Genomic DNA, 18,696 nt, shown 5'->3' with positions numbered 1-18,696 from the left:
GATGGATGGATGATCCAATAGATGGACACATGGGTGAATGGATGGATTGGTTGTTGGGCCATGGGATGTGCATTTGCATGGACACAAGGATGCCCATGCCCATTGCCCTCTTCTCTCCAATGCAGCCAGCGAAGAAACCTTGCCCTCAGAGGAGCCTCAAGTGGAAAAGCCCCAGACTGAGTCCCCGGCACCTGAGGCACTCCCAGCACGGGCAGAGCTGGGAGACCTGAGGGTCTCCAGTGTCACATCCAACTCTGTGGGGCTGCAGTGGAGTGTCCCTGAAGGATTGTTTGATTCCTTCCTGCTGCAGTACCGGGATGCCCAGGGCCGGCCCCAGGCCCTGCCCATCGATGGCGGGTCCCGCTCGGTGACAGTGCCAGGGCTGTCCCCATCCCGCCGGTACCGCTTCCACCTCTACGGGCTGAGGGACAGGAAGAAGATCGACCATGTGTCCACCGAGGTCAGGACGGGTAAGGAAGAAGGTCAAGAGGAGGAAGACTGGGTGGATGAATGGATGAAGAATAATGGACATATGCAGTGATGGAGGGATGACGGGATGTGTAATTGCAGGAAGGGATAGATAGATGGAGTGGTGGATGGATGGATGGATGGATGGATGGATGGATGGATGGATGGATGGATGGATGGAGGGATGGATAGATGGATAGCAGATTTATGGCTGGGCCTGCGTCGGGTTTGTGTCCTGGGTTTGGGAGGCGCATGGCAATGAGAATGGGCATGGAGGATTGGATTCAAGGACTGACTGAAGGAAACAGGAGGGATGAAGATGGATAATACATGATGTTTTTTAGGGCAAATTGATGGATGTTTGACAGAGCAGATCAGATCAGATCTGATCAGCGGTTGGATGGTTGGATGGTCAAAAGTAGGGGAAGATTAAGAAAACATTAAAGGAAAAAGTGTGTGAAAAGAAATATGACTGGATGGATGGATGGATGGATGGATGGATGGATGGATGGAAGGAAGGATGGATGGATGGATGGATGGATGGATGGATGGATGGATGGATGGATGGAGGGGTGGATGGATGGATGGATGGATGGATGGATGGATGGATGATGGATTGATGGATGGATGGATGGATGGATGGATGGATGGAGGGGTGGATGGATGGATGGATGGATGGATGGATGGATGATGGATTGATGGATGGATGGATGGATGGATGGATGGATGGATGGATGGATGGAGGGGTGGATGGACGGATGCCAGATCGAACGGCCCAGAGAATGAGAATGTGGATGTGTTGATGGATGCGTTGGTTTGTCAGTGGTGGATGGCTATTAGGATGGAAGTGTCCATGACCATCCCCTCTCTATAGGAGCTGCAGAAGAGCCAGAGGAACTGCCCCTGCCCACAGAGGAACCGCAGCATGAGAAACCCCAAACTGAGGCCCCCACTTCTGAGGCCACTCCAGCAAAGGCAGTGCTGGAAGACCTGAGGGTCTCGAGTGTCACGCCCAGCTCTGTGCAGCTGCACTGGAGCGTCCCCGAGGGCTCCTTTGACTCCTTCACGCTGCAGTACCGGGATGCCCAGGGCCAGCCCCAGGCCCTGCCCATCGATGGCGGGTCCCGCTCGGTGACAGTGCCAGGGCTGTCCCCGTCCCGCCGGTACCGCTTCCACCTCTACGGGCTGAGGGGCAGGAAGAAGATCGACCATGTGTCCACCGAGGCTGTGACAGGTGAGGGAAAGGAGCAAGACGAGGAACGGCGGATGGATAAATGGATGAAAAATAATGGATATAAGGAGAGATGAAGCGATGGAAGAATGGAGGAATGGGTGATTAGATGAAGGAACGTAGTGGTGGAGGGGTGAGCAATAGAGGAACGGATGCACGGATGGATGCATGGATGGATGGATGGATGGAGACCAGATTTATGGATGTGTCAGTGGCTGGTTTGTGTCTTGGGGTTGGGAGGTGCATGGGAATGGGAGAGTGGACGAAGGATTGGATTCAAAGACTGAGTGAAAGAAACAGGACTGATGAAGGCAGATGATGCATGATGGGTTTTTAGGACAGATTGATGGTTGATCAACAGGGCAGATCAGATCAGTGGTTGAATGATCGGATGATCAAATGGAGGTTAAGATTAAAGAAGGTGTTGAAGAAAAAAGTGTGCGAAGAGAAATATTACAGGATGGATGCATGATGGATGGATGGAAGGATGGATGGATGGATGGATGGATGGATGGATGGATGGATGGATGACTCCCAGAATTAATCGTCCAAAATATGAAAGTGTGGATGAATGAGTCGGTTTGTACACGTTGGATGGTTTTTTGGATGTAACCAGCCATTAACATCTTTTCTCAATAGGAGCTGTCGAAGAGCCAGAGGAGCGGCCCCTGCCCACAGAGGAACCACAGCATGAGAAACCCCAAACTGAGGCCCCCACACCTGAGGCCACTCCATCACTAGAAGACCTGAGGGTGTCTGGTGTCACATCCAACTCTGTGGAGCTACAGTGGACTGTCCCTGAGGGCTCCTTTGACTCCTTCACGCTGCAGTACCGGGATGCCCAGGGCCAGCCCCAGGCCCTGCCCATCGATGGCGGGTCCCGCTCGGTGACAGTGCCAGGGCTGTCCCCGTCCCGCCGGTACCGCTTCCACCTCTACGGGCTGAGGGGAGGCAGGAGGGTTGACCGTGTCTCCACCGACGCTGTCACAGGTGAGGGAGGAGGTCAGAGGGATGGAAGGATCACAAAATGGAGGCATGAAGGGATTCCCATCACACGCCCACCAACCAGCAGCCATTGGCTCAGCACCATCTGATCAATCATCAACCCTTCCACCAACCCATTGACCAGCACCTCCCATCATCCATCATCCACCACCACCAGCAGCAGGAACCATCAATTACCTATCGTCATCCATCATCTTCATCTGCCATGAATAACCATCACCATCATCCATTAATTATCATGCATCCATCTATCCTGCCATGCTTTCCTCATCCTCTGTCCATCAAGGATGGTTTCAGTGATACATGAATGGAAGGTTGTCCATGGGAAATGGATGTGGGAGGCTGGAAGGCATGGAGAGCTGTGATTAGAAACAGAAAGACAGATTGATGTGAGACTGTCTAGGGGGTTGTGTTGGGTGTAAGGTATGTAATGGGAAGAATGGATGGATGGATGGATGGATGGATGGATGGATGGATGGATGGATGGATGGATGATCCAATAGATGGACACATGGGTGAATGGATGGATTGGTTGTTGGGCCATGGGATGTGCATTTGCATGGACACAAGGATGCCCATGCCCATTGCCCTCTTCTCTCCAATGCAGCCAGCGAAGAAACCTTGCCCTCAGAGGAGCCTCAAGTGGAAAAGCCCCAGACTGAGTCCCCGGCACCTGAGGCACTCCCAGCACGGGCAGAGCTGGGAGACCTGAGGGTCTCCAGTGTCACATCCAACTCTGTGGGGCTGCAGTGGAGTGTCCCTGAAGGATTGTTTGATTCCTTCCTGCTGCAGTACCGGGATGCCCAGGGCCAGCCCCAGGCCCTGCCCATCGATGGCGGGTCCCGCTCGGTGACAGTGCCAGGGCTCTCCCCGTCCCGCCGGTACCGCTTCCACCTCTACGGGCTGAGGGGCAGGAAGAAGATTATCCACGTTTCAACCGAGGTCATGACGGGTAAGAGGAAAGGTCATAAGGAATACGGCTGGGTGGATGAATGGATGTAGAATAATGGATATATGGATATATGGCAGGATCAAAGGATGCAGGAATGGGTGATTGGAGGAAGAGATGGAGTAGTAGAGGGATGGAGGTATACAAGAAAGGATGGTTGGATGGATGGATGGATGGATGGATGGATGGATGGATGGATGGATGGACAGTGGATTAATGGCTGAGCCAGTGGCTGCTTTGGGTCGTGGGTTTGGGAGGTGCATGGCAATTAAATTGTAGATGGAGGATTGGATTCAAGGTCTGCCTGAAGGAAACAGTACTGATGAAGATGGATGATGCATGATGTTTTTATGGGCAGATTGATGCTTACTTGACAGAGCAGATCTGATCAGATCCATGGTTGGGTGGTTGGATGATCAAAGGGAGGGTGACATGAAAAAAGGAGTCGAAGCAAAAAGTGTTTGAAAAGGTATATGACTGGATGGATGGATGGATGGATGGATGGATGGATGGATGGATGGATGGTTGCCAGAATGAATGGCTTAGAATATGTAAATGTGGATGAATGAGTGGGTTGATTGGTGGTGGATTGTTGTTTGGATGGAAGAAGCCAGTAACATCCCGTCTCTATAGGAGCTGCAGAAGAGCCAGAGGAACAGCCCCTGCCCACAGAGGGACTGCAGGATGAGCACGCCCAAACTGAGGCCCCCACACCTGAGGCCACTCCAGCACTGGAAGACCTGAGGCTCTCCAGTGTCACACCCAGCTCTGTGCAGCTGCACTGGAGTGTCCCCGAGGGCTCCTTTGACTCCTTCACGCTGCAGTACCGGGATGCCCAGGGCCAGCCCCAGGCCCTGCCCATCGATGGCGGGTCCCGCTCGGTGACAGTGCCAGGGCTGTCCCCGTCCCGCCGGTACCACTTCCACCTCTACGGGCTGAGGGGAGGCAGGAGGGTTGACCGTGTCTCCACCGAGGCTGTCACAGGTGAGGGAGAAGGTCAGAGGGATGGAAGTATCACAAAATGGAGGCATGAAGGGATTCCCATCACACGCCCACCAACCAGCAGCCATTGGCTCAGCACCATCTGATCAATCATCAACCCTTCCACCAACCCAGTGACAAGCACCTCCCATCATCCATCATCCACCACCACCAACAGCAGGAACCATCAATTATCCATTGTCATCCATCATCTTCATCTGCCATGAATAACCATCACCATCATCCATTAATTATCATGCATCCATCTATCCTGCCATGCTTTCCTCATCCTCTGTCCATCAAGGATGGTTTCAGTGATAAATAAATGGAAGATTGTCCATGGGAAATGAGGGTGGGAAGGGTGAAGGCGTGGGGAAATGTGATAAGCAAGAGATAGGGAGGTTGATGTGGAATGGTCAACAGGGTTTTTTTGGATGTTGGCTCTGTGATGGGAAGAATGGATGGATGGATGGATGGATGGATGGATGGATGGATGGATGGATGGATGGGTGGATGGATGATGGATGGATGGATGGATGGATGGATGGATGGATGGATGGATGATCCAATAGATGGACACATGGGTGAATGGATGGATTGGTTGGTGGGTTGTGGGACGGGCATTTGGATGGACACAAGGATGCCCACACCCATTACCATGTTATCTCCAATGCAGCCAGCGAAGAACCCTTGCCCTCAGAGGAGCCTCAAGTGGAAAAGCCACAAACTGAATCCCCAGCACCTGAGGCACTCCCAGCAGGAGCAGAGCTGGGGGAGCTGAGAGTCTCGAGTGTCACGCCCAGCTCTGTGCAGCTGCACTGGAGCGTCCCCGAGGGCTCCTTTGCCTCCTTCCTGCTGCAGTACCGGGATGCCCAGGGCCAGCCCCAGGCCCTGCCCATCGATGGCGGGTCCCGCTCGGTGACAGTGCCAGGGCTGTCCCCATCCCGCCGGTACCGCTTCCACCTCTACGGGTTACAAAGTGGCAAAAGGATTGACCACGTGTCCGCTGATGTCGTGACAGGTGAGGGGGGCTCAGGCCGCATCTGCTCCTGTGGTGCATCAAAGGTCTCACATGATCCTTCAAGCTCGGGGAGTCTGGGAAGTTCTTCTGCGGCTGGAGATGGGGTGGCAATGTGGAGGCCAGAGGGATGGAGAGTGGATCCATGGATGGATGGGGATGCAGCGTTGTGTGGTTCTATGGATGGATGAGGGATGATGGTTGATGATGGCTGATGGGTTATAGATGATGGTGGCAGGTTGGTCAATAGGTAGGGTGATGGATCAATGACTGATCTGATGCTACTGGGACCACTGGGATACAACCGTCCGTCCATCCATCCATCCATCCATCCACTCATCCATGCTGATGATGATGGTGATGGGTGTTGTGGCAGGCGGTTTCACAGATCCAGTCAACAGTTTGATTATTGAATGGAAGAAGAAGAAGATAAAGAATCAGTTGTAGAAAAAGCCACATTGAAAGCCACGCAGTTGGATTGACGGATGGTGGATGATGGATAGTGGAATGAATGGTCCAGGAGATGAAAGTGGATGGATGGATGGATGGATGGATGGATGGATGGATGGATGGATGGATGGATGGAGATGATGGTGATGATGAGGATGATGATGATGATGATAGATGATGATGATGATGATGATAATGGGTGTTGGGGTAGGCAGTTTCACAGATCCAATCAATGGTTTGATTATTGAATGATTCAATGGTGGAAGAAGCTAAAGAATCAGTTGTAGGATTGAAAGCCAGGTGGTTGGATTGAGGGATGGTGGATGACGGATACTGGAATGAATGATCCAGGAGATGAAAGAATGGATGGATGGATGGATGGATGGATGGATGGATGGATAGTTGGTTCAATGAAGTTGTTGATTCTCACTCCTATCATCATTCCTTCTCCATCACAGATGCAGCAGTTCCAGAGCAGCTGCCCCTACCCTCACAGGAGCCCCAGCTTGAAGACCACAACCCTGAGCAGCCCCAAACTGAGCAGCCCCAAACTGAGTCCAGCCAGGGACAGGTGGTGCTGGGGGACCTGAGGGTCACCAGTGTCACGCCCAGCTCTGTGCAGCTGCACTGGAGCGTCCCCGAGGGCTCCTTTGACTCCTTCACGCTGCAGTACCGGGATGCCCAGGGCCAGCCCCAGGCCCTGCCCATCGATGGCGGGTCCCGCTCGGTGACAGTGCCAGGGCTGTCCCCGTCCCGCCGGTACCGCTTCCACCTCTACGGGCTGAGGGGCAGGAAGAAGATCGACCATGTGTCCACCGAGGCTGTGACAGGTGAGGGAGAAGGTCAGAGGGTGGAAGGACCTAGGAGATGGAGAGATTAATGGAAAGATGGAGAAAAAGGTGGATTATTGATGGATGTCTGGATGGATGGACCCGTGAGTAGAAGGATGGACATGAACATCACTGGATGGCTGCAGGAATGGGTAGTGGAAGTGTGGATGGATGGCTGGGTGCATGGGTGATGGATGATGGGGGTTGTTTGTCTGTAGGCAGGCGGGATTTAGTATCAATAATTAAACAGATGTTTTCCGGGACTTGTGACTGCTTGGTGGTGGACGGTGATGTGGAGGGAAAGGAGAAAGGGGTGGAATTGGGCAGGGAAACGGGAGATGGAGAGAGGGCTGGGACCAAGGGATGGTGGTGTGATGGAGAGACTGATGTTTGGATGGATGGATGGATGGATGGATGGATGCATGCATGGACAATGGATGGATGGATGGATGGATGGATGGATGCATGCATGCATGCATGCATGCATGGACAGTGGATGCATGGATGGATGGATGGATGGTTGATGGATGGATGATGGATGGATGATGGATGGATGGATGGATGGATGGATGGATGGATGGATGGATGGATGAATGGATGGATGGACGATGGATGGATGATGGATGGTGGATGGATGGATGGATGGATGGATGGATGGATGGTTGATGGATGGATGATGGATGGATGGATGGATGGATGATGGATGGATGGATGGATGGACGATGGATGGATGGATGGATGGATGGATGGATGGATGATGGATGGATGGATGGACGATGGATGGATGGATGGATGGATGGTTGATGGATGGATGATGGATGGATGGATGGATGGATGGATGGACAATGGATGCATGGATGGATGGATGGATGCATGCATGCATGGACAGTGGATGCATGGATGGATGGATGGATGGATGGATGGATGATGGATGGATGGATGGATGGATGGACGGACGATGGATGGACCTGGGTCTGAGCCCATGGTCAGCTTTTCCTTGAATGCCGGAGGACCTGCCTGTATGGATTCAGGGTGGTGGGGTTAGATGGAGGTTTAGTTTCAAGAATTTCAGTCAAGGGAAGAAGGACGGATGATGAAGGATTTATGATGAATAAATGGATGATGAGTAAATGATAAATGGAAGATCGATAACAGGCAGATGATGAACGCCTGAAGATAGATGGCAGGTGAATAATGGATGGATGAAGATGGATGGCAGATGAATAACGGATGGAGGAAGATGGATGATGCAGGATGTCCATTGTGGCAGTTGGAGGTTTGGTGGATCAGTTTCATAGTTGGGTTGTTGGATGATCCAATGGAGATGGAGGTAGAGATGGATGGATGGATGGATGGATGGATGGATGGATGGATGGATGGATGAATGGATGGATGGATGGATGGATGGATGGATGGATGGATGGATGGATGGATGATGGAAGGATGATGGATGGATGATGCAATGGATGGACACATGGGTGAATGGACACACGGGATGGACATTTAGAGGGACACAAGGATTCCCATGCCTATTACCATCTTCTCTCCAAAGCAGCCACTGAAGAACCCTTGCCCTCAGAGGAGCCGCAACAGGAGAAACCCCAACCTGAGCCCCCAGCATCAGAGTCATTCCCAGCAGGAGCAGAGCTGGGGGAGCTGAGGGTCTCGAGTGTCACGCCCAGCTCTGTGCAGCTGCACTGGAGCGTCCCCGAGGGCTCCTTTGACTCCTTCACGCTGCAGTACCGGGATGCCCAGGGCCAGCCCCAGGCCCTGCCCATCGATGGCGGGTCCCGCTCGGTGACAGTGCCAGGGCTGTCCCCGTCCCGCCGGTACCGCTTCCACCTCTACGGGCTGAGGGGCAGGAAGAAGATCGACCATGTGTCCACCGAGGTCATGACAGGTGAGGGAGAAGGTCAGAGGGCCAGATGGATGACAATGTGAATGGATTCAGGGATGATGGCCATTCCATCTCTACCTGCCCTCTGTTACCCACAGAGCCCAGCACAAGCCAATCAATCATCAACCCTTCCACCAACCCATTGACCCGCACCTGCCATGATCCACCATCATTGTCATCATCCTCCTTATCTATCACCCATCATCGTCATCACCATCATTGTTATCATCTTCCATCATGGTCCTGATCCATCCACAATGGTTGAAGAACTGAATGCTTGAATGGATTGTGGACATGATTGTGAGTGGATTTCTTCCCAGGCTGATGGAAGAAGGTCAAGAGATGGATGAGTGGTTGGATGGAATTGGGAATAGTGGTGAATGGTGCGTTCCTGGCGGGTGGTTGGATGTCTGGAAGGATGGAAGGTTGTCCATGGGAAATGGGTGGTGGAAGAGGTGAAAGCTTGGGTGGATCTGGAGATAAAGAGTGGGAGAGATGATTGTAGGATTGGTTATGGCATGGGGTTGGATGTTGGGTGAGATGATGGATGGATGGATGGATGGATGGATGGATGGATGGATGGATGGATGGACGGACGGACATATAGCTGGACAGGTATATCTGTGACTGAGCCCATGGCCAGTTTTTTCCTTGAGTGAAGGAGGAGCTGCCTGTAGGGATGCACGGGTGGTGGGGGTGGATGGAAGTTTAGTTCCAAGGAGTTCTGTCAAAGGAAGAAGGACGGATGATGGATGGATGATGGATGGATGATGGATAAATGGATGATGGATAAATGATAAATGGATGATGGATAACAGGGAGATGATGAATGGATGAAGATGGATGAGAGATGAATAATGGATGGATGAAGATGGATGACAGATGAAAACTGCATGGATAATATATATGGCAAATGAATAACGGATGGATGAAGAGGGATGTTGCAGGATGTCCATTGGGGCAGTTGGTTTGGTGGATCAGTTTCATAGTTGGGTTGTTGGATGATCCAATGAAGATAGAGGTAAAAAAGCAGTTGAATAAAAAGTTGCATGGAGAATATTGTGGATGAATGGATGGATGGATGGATGGATGGATGGATGGATGGATGGATGGAAGGGTGGAGGGCTGGATGGATGGATGGGTGATGGATGGATGATGGATGGATGGATGGATGGATGGATGGATGGATGGGTGGAGGGCTGGATGGATGGATGGATGTGGATGGATGGATGGATGGATGGATGGACGGATGGACGGATGGATGATGAACGATGGCTCATTTTTTGGATGATGAATGCCCTTTTGGATGGACACATGGACACCCATCACCGTCTCCTCTTCATTGCACCCGCAGCCAACATTGATGAGCCACCCATGCCTTCAGGGGATCTCCAACCCGAGGAACCCCAACCTAAAGATCCCCCAGCTGGGTCCCCATCAAGTGACACCGCCCCGGCCCAGGCAGTGCTGGGTGACCTGAGGGTCTCGAGTGTCACGCCCAGCTCTGTGCAGCTGCACTGGAGCGTCCCCGAGGGCTCCTTTGACTCCTTCACGCTGCAGTACCGGGATGCCCAGGGCCAGCCCCAGGCCCTGCCCATCGATGGCGGGTCCCGCTCGGTGACAGTGCCAGGGCTGTCCCCGTCCCGCCGGTACCGCTTCCACCTCTACGGGCTGAGGGGTGGCACCAGGACTGGCCACGTCTCCACCGAGGCTGACACTGGTGAGGAGCTGCGGGGATTCCTCCAGAGCCCCTCAGGGATGGCGCTGGAGCTGGGACAGGGCTGGGAATGGGGCCCAGGGGGAACTGGGAGGAACTGGGAATGGGGCCGGAGAAATGAGGGGCACTGGGGAGCTCGGGGGGCACTGAGGGCCGGGGAATTTGGGGGAAAGCGGGAACTGGGAGGGGATTGGGAATTGTCAGGGTTGGGGATTGGGGAGTTTGGGAGGAAACTGGGAATTGGGAATTGTCGGAGTTGGGAATTGGGGAATTTGGGGGAAAGTGGGAACTGGGAGGGGATTGGGAATTGTCGGAGTTGGGGATTGGGGGAATTTGGGAGGAAACTGGGGATTGGGAATTGTCGGAGTTGGGAATTGGGGAATTTGGGAGGAAACTGGGAACTGGGAGGGGATTGGGAATTGTCAAAGTTGGGGATTGGGGAGTTTGGGAGGAAACTGGGAATTGGGAATTGTCGGAGTTGGGGATTGGGGAATTTGGGAGGAAACTGGGAATTGGGAATTGTCGGAGTTGGGGATTGGGGGAATTTGGGGGTAAATGGGAGCTGGGGGGGAATTTGGAATTCCCGAATTTGGGAGGGTATTGGGGCTTCCCAGATTCGGGAATTTGGGATGGAATTGGGGATTTGCAAAGTTGGGAATTTGGGAATTTGGGAGGAAACTGGGAATTGGGAATTGTCGGAGTTGGGGATTGAGGGAATTTGGGGGTAAATGGGAACTGGGGGGGAATTTGGAATTCCCGAATTTGGGAGGGTATTGGGGCTTCCCGGATTTGGGAATTTGGGATGGAATTGGGGATTTGCAAAGTTGGGAATTTGGGAATTTGGGAGGAAACTGGGGATTGGGAATTGTCGGAGTTGGGGATTGGGGGAATTTGGGGGTAAATGGGAACTGGGAGGGAATTTGGAATTCCCGAATTTGGGAGGGTATTGGGGCTTCCCAGATTCGGGAATTTGGGATGGAATTGGGGATTTGCAAAGTTGGGAATTTGGGAATTTGGGAGGAAACTGGGAATTGGGAATTGTCGGAGTTGGGGATTGGGGGAATTTGGGGGTAAATGGGAACTGGGAGGGAATTTGGAATTCCCGAATTTGGGAGGGTATTGGGGCTTCCCGGATTTGGGAATTTGGGATGGAATTGGGAATTTGCAAAGTTGGGAATTTGGGAATTTGGGAGGAAACTGGGAATTGGGAATTGTCGGAGTTGGGAATTGGGGAATTTGGGGGTAAATGGGAACTGGGGGGGAATTTGGAATTCCAAAATTTGGGAGGGTATTGGGCCTTCCCGGATTTGGGAATTTGGGATGGAACTGGGAATTTGCAAAGTTGGGAATTTGGGAATTTGGGGGAAACTGGGAACTGGGAGGGAATTGCGAAGTCCCAAAGTTGGGAATTTGGGAGGGAATTGGGAATTCCCAAATTTGCAAATTGGGGAATTTTGGAGGGAATTTGGGAATTCCCAAATTTGAGAATTAGGGAATTTGGGGGAAAGTTGGAACTGGAGGCAAGCGGGGATTGGAGGGGAATGGAGATGAAGGGGAGTGAAACACCTGGAGGGGCTCTGAGCAGCTGGGGATGAGGAACTGGGGGGACTGGTTTGAACTGGGGCAACTGGGAGGCCTGCGTGGAACGGTGTGGGACTGGGGAATGGGGAGAACTGGGGTGAACTGGGGGAAACTGGGGGGAACTGGGGGGAACTGGGGGGAACTGGGGGGAACTGGGGGAAACTGGGGTGAACTGGGGTGAACTGGGGGAAACTGGGGTGAACTGGGGGGAACTGGGGTGAACTGGGGTGAACTGGAGCTGGGGACTGGCAAAGAGTGGGGGAAACTGGGACTGGGGAGAACTTAAGATATACTGGGATGAACTGGGGTGAACTGGGGTGAACTGGGGTGAACTGGGGGAAACTGGGGTGAACTGGGATGAACTGGGATGAACTGGGGTGAACTGGGGTGAACTGGGGTGAACTGGAGCTGGGGACTGGCAAAGAGTGGGGGAAACTGGGACTGGGGAGAACTGGGGTGAACTGGGGGGAACTGGGGTGAACTGGAGGGAACTGGGGGGAACTGGGGGAAACTGGGGTGAACTGGGGTGAACTGAGGTGAACTGGGGTGAACTGGGGTGAACTGGGGGGAACTGGGGGGAACTGGGGGATACTGGGTGAACTGGGGGGAACTGGGGTGAACTGGGGTGAACTGGGGTGAACTGGGGGAAACTGGGGAACTGGGGGGAACTGGGGGAAACTGGGGAACTGGGGGGAACTGGGGACAACTGGGGTGAACTGGGGTGAACTGGAGCTGGGCACTGGCAAAGAGTGGGGGAAACTGGGACTGGGGAGAACTGGGGTGAACTGGAGGAGCTGGAGTGAACTGGGGACAACTGGGGGGAACTGGGGGAAACTGGGGTGAACTGGGGTGAACTGGGGTGAACTGGGGTGAACTGGAGCTGGGGACTGGCAAAGAGTGGGGGAAACTGGGACTGGGGAGAACTGGGGTGAACTGGGGGAAACTGGGGTGAACTGGGGTGAACTGGGGTGAACTGGAGGAACTGGAGGAACTGGGGTGAACTGGGGACAACTGGGGGGAACTGGGGGGAACAGGAGACTGGGCTGAACTGGGAGGGGTCGTGAGGCACTGGGGGAACTGGTGTGGGAGGAACTGGGGGGAACTGGGGACTGGGAGCACTGGGGGAAACTGGTCTGAAGGAAACTGAGGGGAACTGGGAATGGGGGGACTGGGAGTACTGGGAGTACCGGGAGTACTGGGAGTACTGGGGGAACTGGGACTGGGCAGAGCTCAGGGGGAACTGAGGGGAACTGGGGTGAACTGGGGTGACCGGGATCTGAGGACTGGCAAAGAGTGGGGGAAACTGGGGGCACTGGGGACAATTTGGGGTGAACTGGGGTGAACTGGGAGGGGTTGTGAGGCACTGGGGGAACTGGTCTGGGAGGAACTGGGGCCAACTGGGGACTGGTGAGTACTGGGGGAAACTGGGAATGGGGAGATTGGGGGAACTGGGAATGGGGGTGGCTGGGGAATGAGGGGACACTGGGAATGGGGAGAACAGTGGGGAACTGGGGTGAACTGGGGGGAACTGGAGCTGGGGACTGGAGAGTACTGGGGGAAACTGGGAATGGGGTGAACTGGGGTGAACTGGGGCAAACTGGGTGAACTGGGTCTGGGGACTGGGAGTACTGGGGGAAACTGGGAATGGGGTGACTGGGGTGAACTGGGGGAAACTGGGAGGAACTGGGGTGAACTGGGGACTGGTGAGTACTGGGGGAAACTGGTCTGAGGGAGACTGGGGGAACTGGGAATGGGGGTGACTGGGGAATGTGGGGACACTGGGAATGGGGAGAACAGTGGGGAACTGGGGTGAACTGGGGGGAACTGGAGCTGGGGACTGGGAGTACTGGGGGAAACTGGGAATGGGGTGACTGGGGGGAACTGGGACTGGAGGGGGATTGGGAGCAGCTGGGGCTGAGGGGAACTGGGAGAAACTGGGAGAAACTGGGGGAACTGGGAGAACTGGGGCAAACTGGGAGCTGGGGGTCGGCAGAGAGTGCAGGGAACTGGAGATTGGGGGCAACGTGGCACTGGGAGCAACTGGGAGAACTGGGGCAACTGGGGGCAACTGGGGGAACTGGAGACTGGGGTGAACTGGGAGGGGGTTGTGGGGCACTGGGGAGAATTTCAGAGATACTGGGGTGAACTGGGGGGAACTGGGGTGAACTGGGGTGAACTGGGGTGAACTGGGGGAAACTGGGGGGAACTGGGGGATACTGGGTGAACTGGAGCTGGGCACTGGCAAAGAGTGGGGGAAACTGGGACTGGGGAGAACTTCAGAGATACTGGGGTGAACTGGGGTGAACTGGAGGAACTGGGGACAACTGGGGGGAACTGGGGTGAACTGGGGGGAACTGGGGGGAACAGGAGACTGGGCTGAACTGGGAGGGGTCGTGAGGCACTGGGGGAACTGGTCTGGGAGGAACTGGGGGGAACTGGGGACTGGGAGCGCTGGGGGAAACTGGTCTGAGGGAGATCGGGGGCAACGTGGCACTGGGAGCAACTGGGAGAACTGGGGTGAGCTGGGGTGAACTGGAGCTGGGGACTGGTGAGCACCGGGGGAAGCTGGGACTGAGGAGAATTTGGGGTGAACTGGGGTGAGCTGGGGCTGGGCTGGAGCTGAGGAATGGATTGGTGGGGTATTTGGGGTGCCACCAGTGAATTTTGGGGTGTCCGTGGGGGGATTTTGGGGTGTCAGTGGATTACGGGGCAGGTTTGGGGTGCCAGCAGTGGGTTTTGGGGTATCGGTGGCAGATTTTGGGGTATCAGTGTTTTGGTGGGGTATTTGGGGTGCCAGCAGTGATTTTTGGGGTATCTGTGGGGGATTTTGGGGTGTCAGTGGATTATGGGGCAGGTTTGGGGTGCCAGCAGTGGGTTTTGGGGTATCGGTGGCAGATTTTGGGGTTTCGGTGGTTTAGTGGGTGTTTTGGGGTGGCAACAGTGATTTTTGGGGTATCAGTGGATTTAGGGGGTAATTGGGGTGCCAACCGGAGTTTTTGGGGTATCCGTGGCAGGTTTTGGGCTATCAGCAGATTATGAGGGGTTATTTGGGGCGCAGCAGTGATTTCTGGGGCATCAGTGGCAGATGTTGGGGTGTCAGCAGATTATGGGGGAGTATTTGGGGTGCCAGCAGTGATTTTTGGGGTGTCCGTGGCAGATTTTGGGGTTTCAGTGGTTTAGGGCGGTGTTTGGGGTGCCAGCAGTGATTTTTGGGGTATCCCTGGGAGATTTTGGGGTGTCAGTGGATTATGGGGCAGGTTTGGGGTGCCAGCAGTGGGTTTTGGGGTATCGGTGGCAGATTTTGGGGTTTTGGTGGTTTAGTGGGTGTTTTGGGGTGGCAACAGTGATTTTTGGGGTATCAGTGGATTTAGGGGGTAATTGGGGTGCCAACCGGAGTTTTTGGGGTATCCGTGGCAGGTTTTGGGCTATCAGCAGATTATGAGGGGTTATTTGGGGCGCAGCAGTGATTTCTGGGGCATCAGTGGCAGATGTTGGGGTGTCAGCAGATTATGGGGGAGTATTTGGGGTGCCAGCGGTGATTTTTGGGGTATCCCTGGCAGATTTTGGGGTTTCGGTGGTTTAGGGCGGTATTTGGGGTGCCAGCAGTGATTTTTGGGGTATCCGTGGGGGATTTTGGGGTTTCAGTGATTTGGGGCGGTATTTGGGGTGCCAGCAGTGATTTTTGGGGTATCCCTGGCAGATTTTGGGGTGTCAGTGGTTTGGGGCGGTGTTTGGGGTGCCAGCAGTGATTTTTGGGGTGTCCGTGGGGTATTTTGGGGTGTCAGTGGTTTAGGGCGGTATTTGGGGTGCCACCAGTGATTTTTGGGGTATCCCTGGGAGATTTTGGGGTTTCGGTGGTTTAGGGCCGTATTTGGGGTGCCAGCGGTGATTTTTGGGGTATCCCTGGGAGATTTTGGGGTGTCAGTGGTTTGGGGCGGTATTTGGGGTGCCAGCGGTGATTTTTGGGGTATCCCTGGCAGATTTTGGGGTGTCAGTGGTTTAGGGCGGTGTTTGGGGTGCCAGCAGTGATTTTTGGGGTATCTGTGGGGTATTTTGGGGTTTCAGTGGTTTAGGGCGGTATTTGGGGTGCCAGCAGTGATTTTTGGGGTATCCGTGGCAGATTTTGGGGTTTCCGTGGTTTGGTGGGGTATTTGGGGTGCCAGCAGTGATTTTTGGGGTATCCGTGGGGGATTTTGGGGTCCCTGAGGTGCCACCGCTGTGTCCCTGCCCAGGCACCCCCGGGACCCTCAGGGTGGACTCGGTGTGGCCCCGCAGTGCCCGAGTGCGCTGGGACCCCAAACCCGGCCCCATCGATGGCTACGAGCTGGAGTACGGCCCCACAGGGGGACCCCAAAAGGTAACGGAACCAAAAAGGATCCCAAAAACCCCAGAACGGCCCCAAAAAGGATCCTAAAAGCCCCAAAATGGCCCCAAAAACCCCAAACAGCCCAGAACGGCCCCAAAAAGGATCCCAAAAACCCCAAACAGCCCAGAACGGCCCCAAAAAGGATCCCAAAAACCCCAAACAGCCCAGAACGGCCCCAAAAAGGATCCCAAAAACCCCAAACAGCCCAGAACGGCCCCAAAAAGGATCCCAAAAACCCCAGAACGGCCCCAAAAAGGATCCCAAAAACCCCAGAACGGCCCCAAAAAGGATCCTAAAACCCCAAACACCCCAGAATGGCCCCAAAACCCCAAACACCCAGAACAGCCCCAAAAAAGATCCTAAAAACCCCAAAAAGGATCCCAAAAACCCCAAACAGCCCAAAACGGCCCCAAAAAGGATCCCAAACCCCCCAAAACTCCAAACACCCCATAAAGGATCCTGAAAACCCCAAAACCCCCTGAACGCCCCCAAAAAGGATCCTAAAAAACCCAAAAACCTCAGAATGGCCGCCCGAAAAAATCCCAAAAACCCCAAACAGCCCAAAACGGCCCCAAAAAAGATCCTAAAAACCCCAAACAGCCCAGAACGGCCCCAAAAATCCCCAAACACTCAGAACAGCCCCAAAAAAGATCCCCAAAACGCCAAACACCCAGAATGGCCCCAAAAATCCCCAAAAACCCCAAACAGCCCAGAACGGCCCCAAAACGATCTTAAAAACCCCAAACACCCCAAAATGGCCCCAAAAACCCCAAACAGCCCAGAACGGCCCCAAAAAGGATCCCAAACCCCCCGAAACTGCAAACACCCCATAAAGGATCCTGAAAACCCCAAAACCCCCTGAACGCCCCCAAAAAGGATCCTAAAAACCCCAAAAACCCCGGAATGGCCGCCCGAAAAAATCCCAAAAACCCCAAACACCCCAAAACGGCCCCAAAAACCCCAAACACCCCAAAACGGCCCCAAAAACCCCAAACACCCCAAAACGGCCCCAAAAACCCCAAACAGCCCAGAACGGCCCCAAAAATCCCCAAAAACCACAAACAGCCCCGAACGGCCCCAAAACGATCTTAAAAACCACAAACACCCCAAAACGGCCCCAAAAACCCCAAACAGCCCAGAACGGCCCCAAAAAGGATCCCAAAAACCCCCGGGACCCCCCAATAATCCCCCAAGGGACCCCAAAACCCCCTTAGTGACCCCATAACCCCTGGGACACCCCATAACATTTAGAGACACCCCAAAACCCCCCCGGACACCCCAAAACCCCCCGGGACACCCCAAAACCCACCGGGACACCCCAAAACCCCCCTGGTGACCCCAAAACCCCCTTAGTGACCCCAAAACCCCTGGGACACCCCAAAACCTTTTGGGACACCCCAATAACCCCCCCGGACACCCCAAAACCCCCCGGGACACCCCAATAATCCCCTTGGTGACCCCAAAACCCCCTTAGTGACCCAAATAACCCCCGGGACACCCCAAAACCCCTCTGGGACACCCCGAAACCTTTTGGGACACCCCAAAAAACCCCCAAGGGACCCCAAACCCTTTTGGGACACCCCAAAACCCCTCTGGGACACCCCATAACATTTAGGGACACCCCAAAACCCCCCGGGACACCCCAAAACCTTTTGGGACACCCTAAAACCCCCCTGGTGACCCCAAAACCCCCTTAGTGACCCCATAACTCCTGGGACACCCCGAAACCTTTTGGGACACCCCAATAACCCCCCCGGACACCCCAAAACCCACCGGGACACCCCAATAATCCCCCAAGGGACCCCAAAACCTTTTGGGACACCCCAAAACCCCCCTGGTGACCCCAAAACCCCTCTGGGACACCCCATAACCCCTGGGACACCCCATAACATTTAGAGACACCCCAATACCCCCCCGGACACCCCAAAACCCACCGGGACACCCCAATAATCCCCCAAGGGACCCCAAAAGCTTCTGGGACACCCCAAAACCCCTCTGGGACACCCCAAAACCCCTGGGACACCCCAATACCCCCCCGGGACACCCCAAAACCCACCGGGACACCCCAAAACCTTTAGGGACACCCCAATAACCCCTGGCGACCCCAAACACCATCTGGGGCACCCCAATAATCCCAACAGCACCCTCTGATGGTAACGGCACCCCAAAACACCTCCAGGGGACCCCAATAATCCCTTTGGGC

General features: G+C 54.3%; 1 protein-coding gene across 1 annotated transcript in view; it reads left to right on the top strand.

Moving 5' to 3' along the window:
- Positions 1-18,696, top strand: part of LOC131570581 (tenascin-X-like) — a 65,085-nt gene that overhangs the window by 19,451 nt on the left and 26,938 nt on the right. Inside the window, exons 17-26 of the mRNA XM_058822945.1 lie at positions 126-470; positions 1,343-1,702; positions 2,339-2,689; positions 3,312-3,656; positions 4,287-4,637; positions 5,311-5,655; positions 6,561-6,932; positions 8,485-8,832; positions 10,184-10,549; positions 16,360-16,484. Of these exons, the coding sequence (XP_058678928.1) occupies positions 126-470; positions 1,343-1,702; positions 2,339-2,689; positions 3,312-3,656; positions 4,287-4,637; positions 5,311-5,655; positions 6,561-6,932; positions 8,485-8,832; positions 10,184-10,549; positions 16,360-16,484 (3,308 nt within the window). The remainder of the gene's footprint in view (positions 1-125; positions 471-1,342; positions 1,703-2,338; positions 2,690-3,311; positions 3,657-4,286; positions 4,638-5,310; positions 5,656-6,560; positions 6,933-8,484; positions 8,833-10,183; positions 10,550-16,359; positions 16,485-18,696) is intronic.

The sequence above is a fragment of the Ammospiza caudacuta genome, chromosome 36 (genome assembly GCF_027887145.1).
Source record: "Ammospiza caudacuta isolate bAmmCau1 chromosome 36, bAmmCau1.pri, whole genome shotgun sequence".
Taxonomy (NCBI): Eukaryota; Metazoa; Chordata; class Aves; order Passeriformes; family Passerellidae; genus Ammospiza; species Ammospiza caudacuta.
The sequence above is the reverse complement of the archived record's forward strand: the minus strand, read 5'-3'. Positions and strand labels throughout refer to the sequence as shown.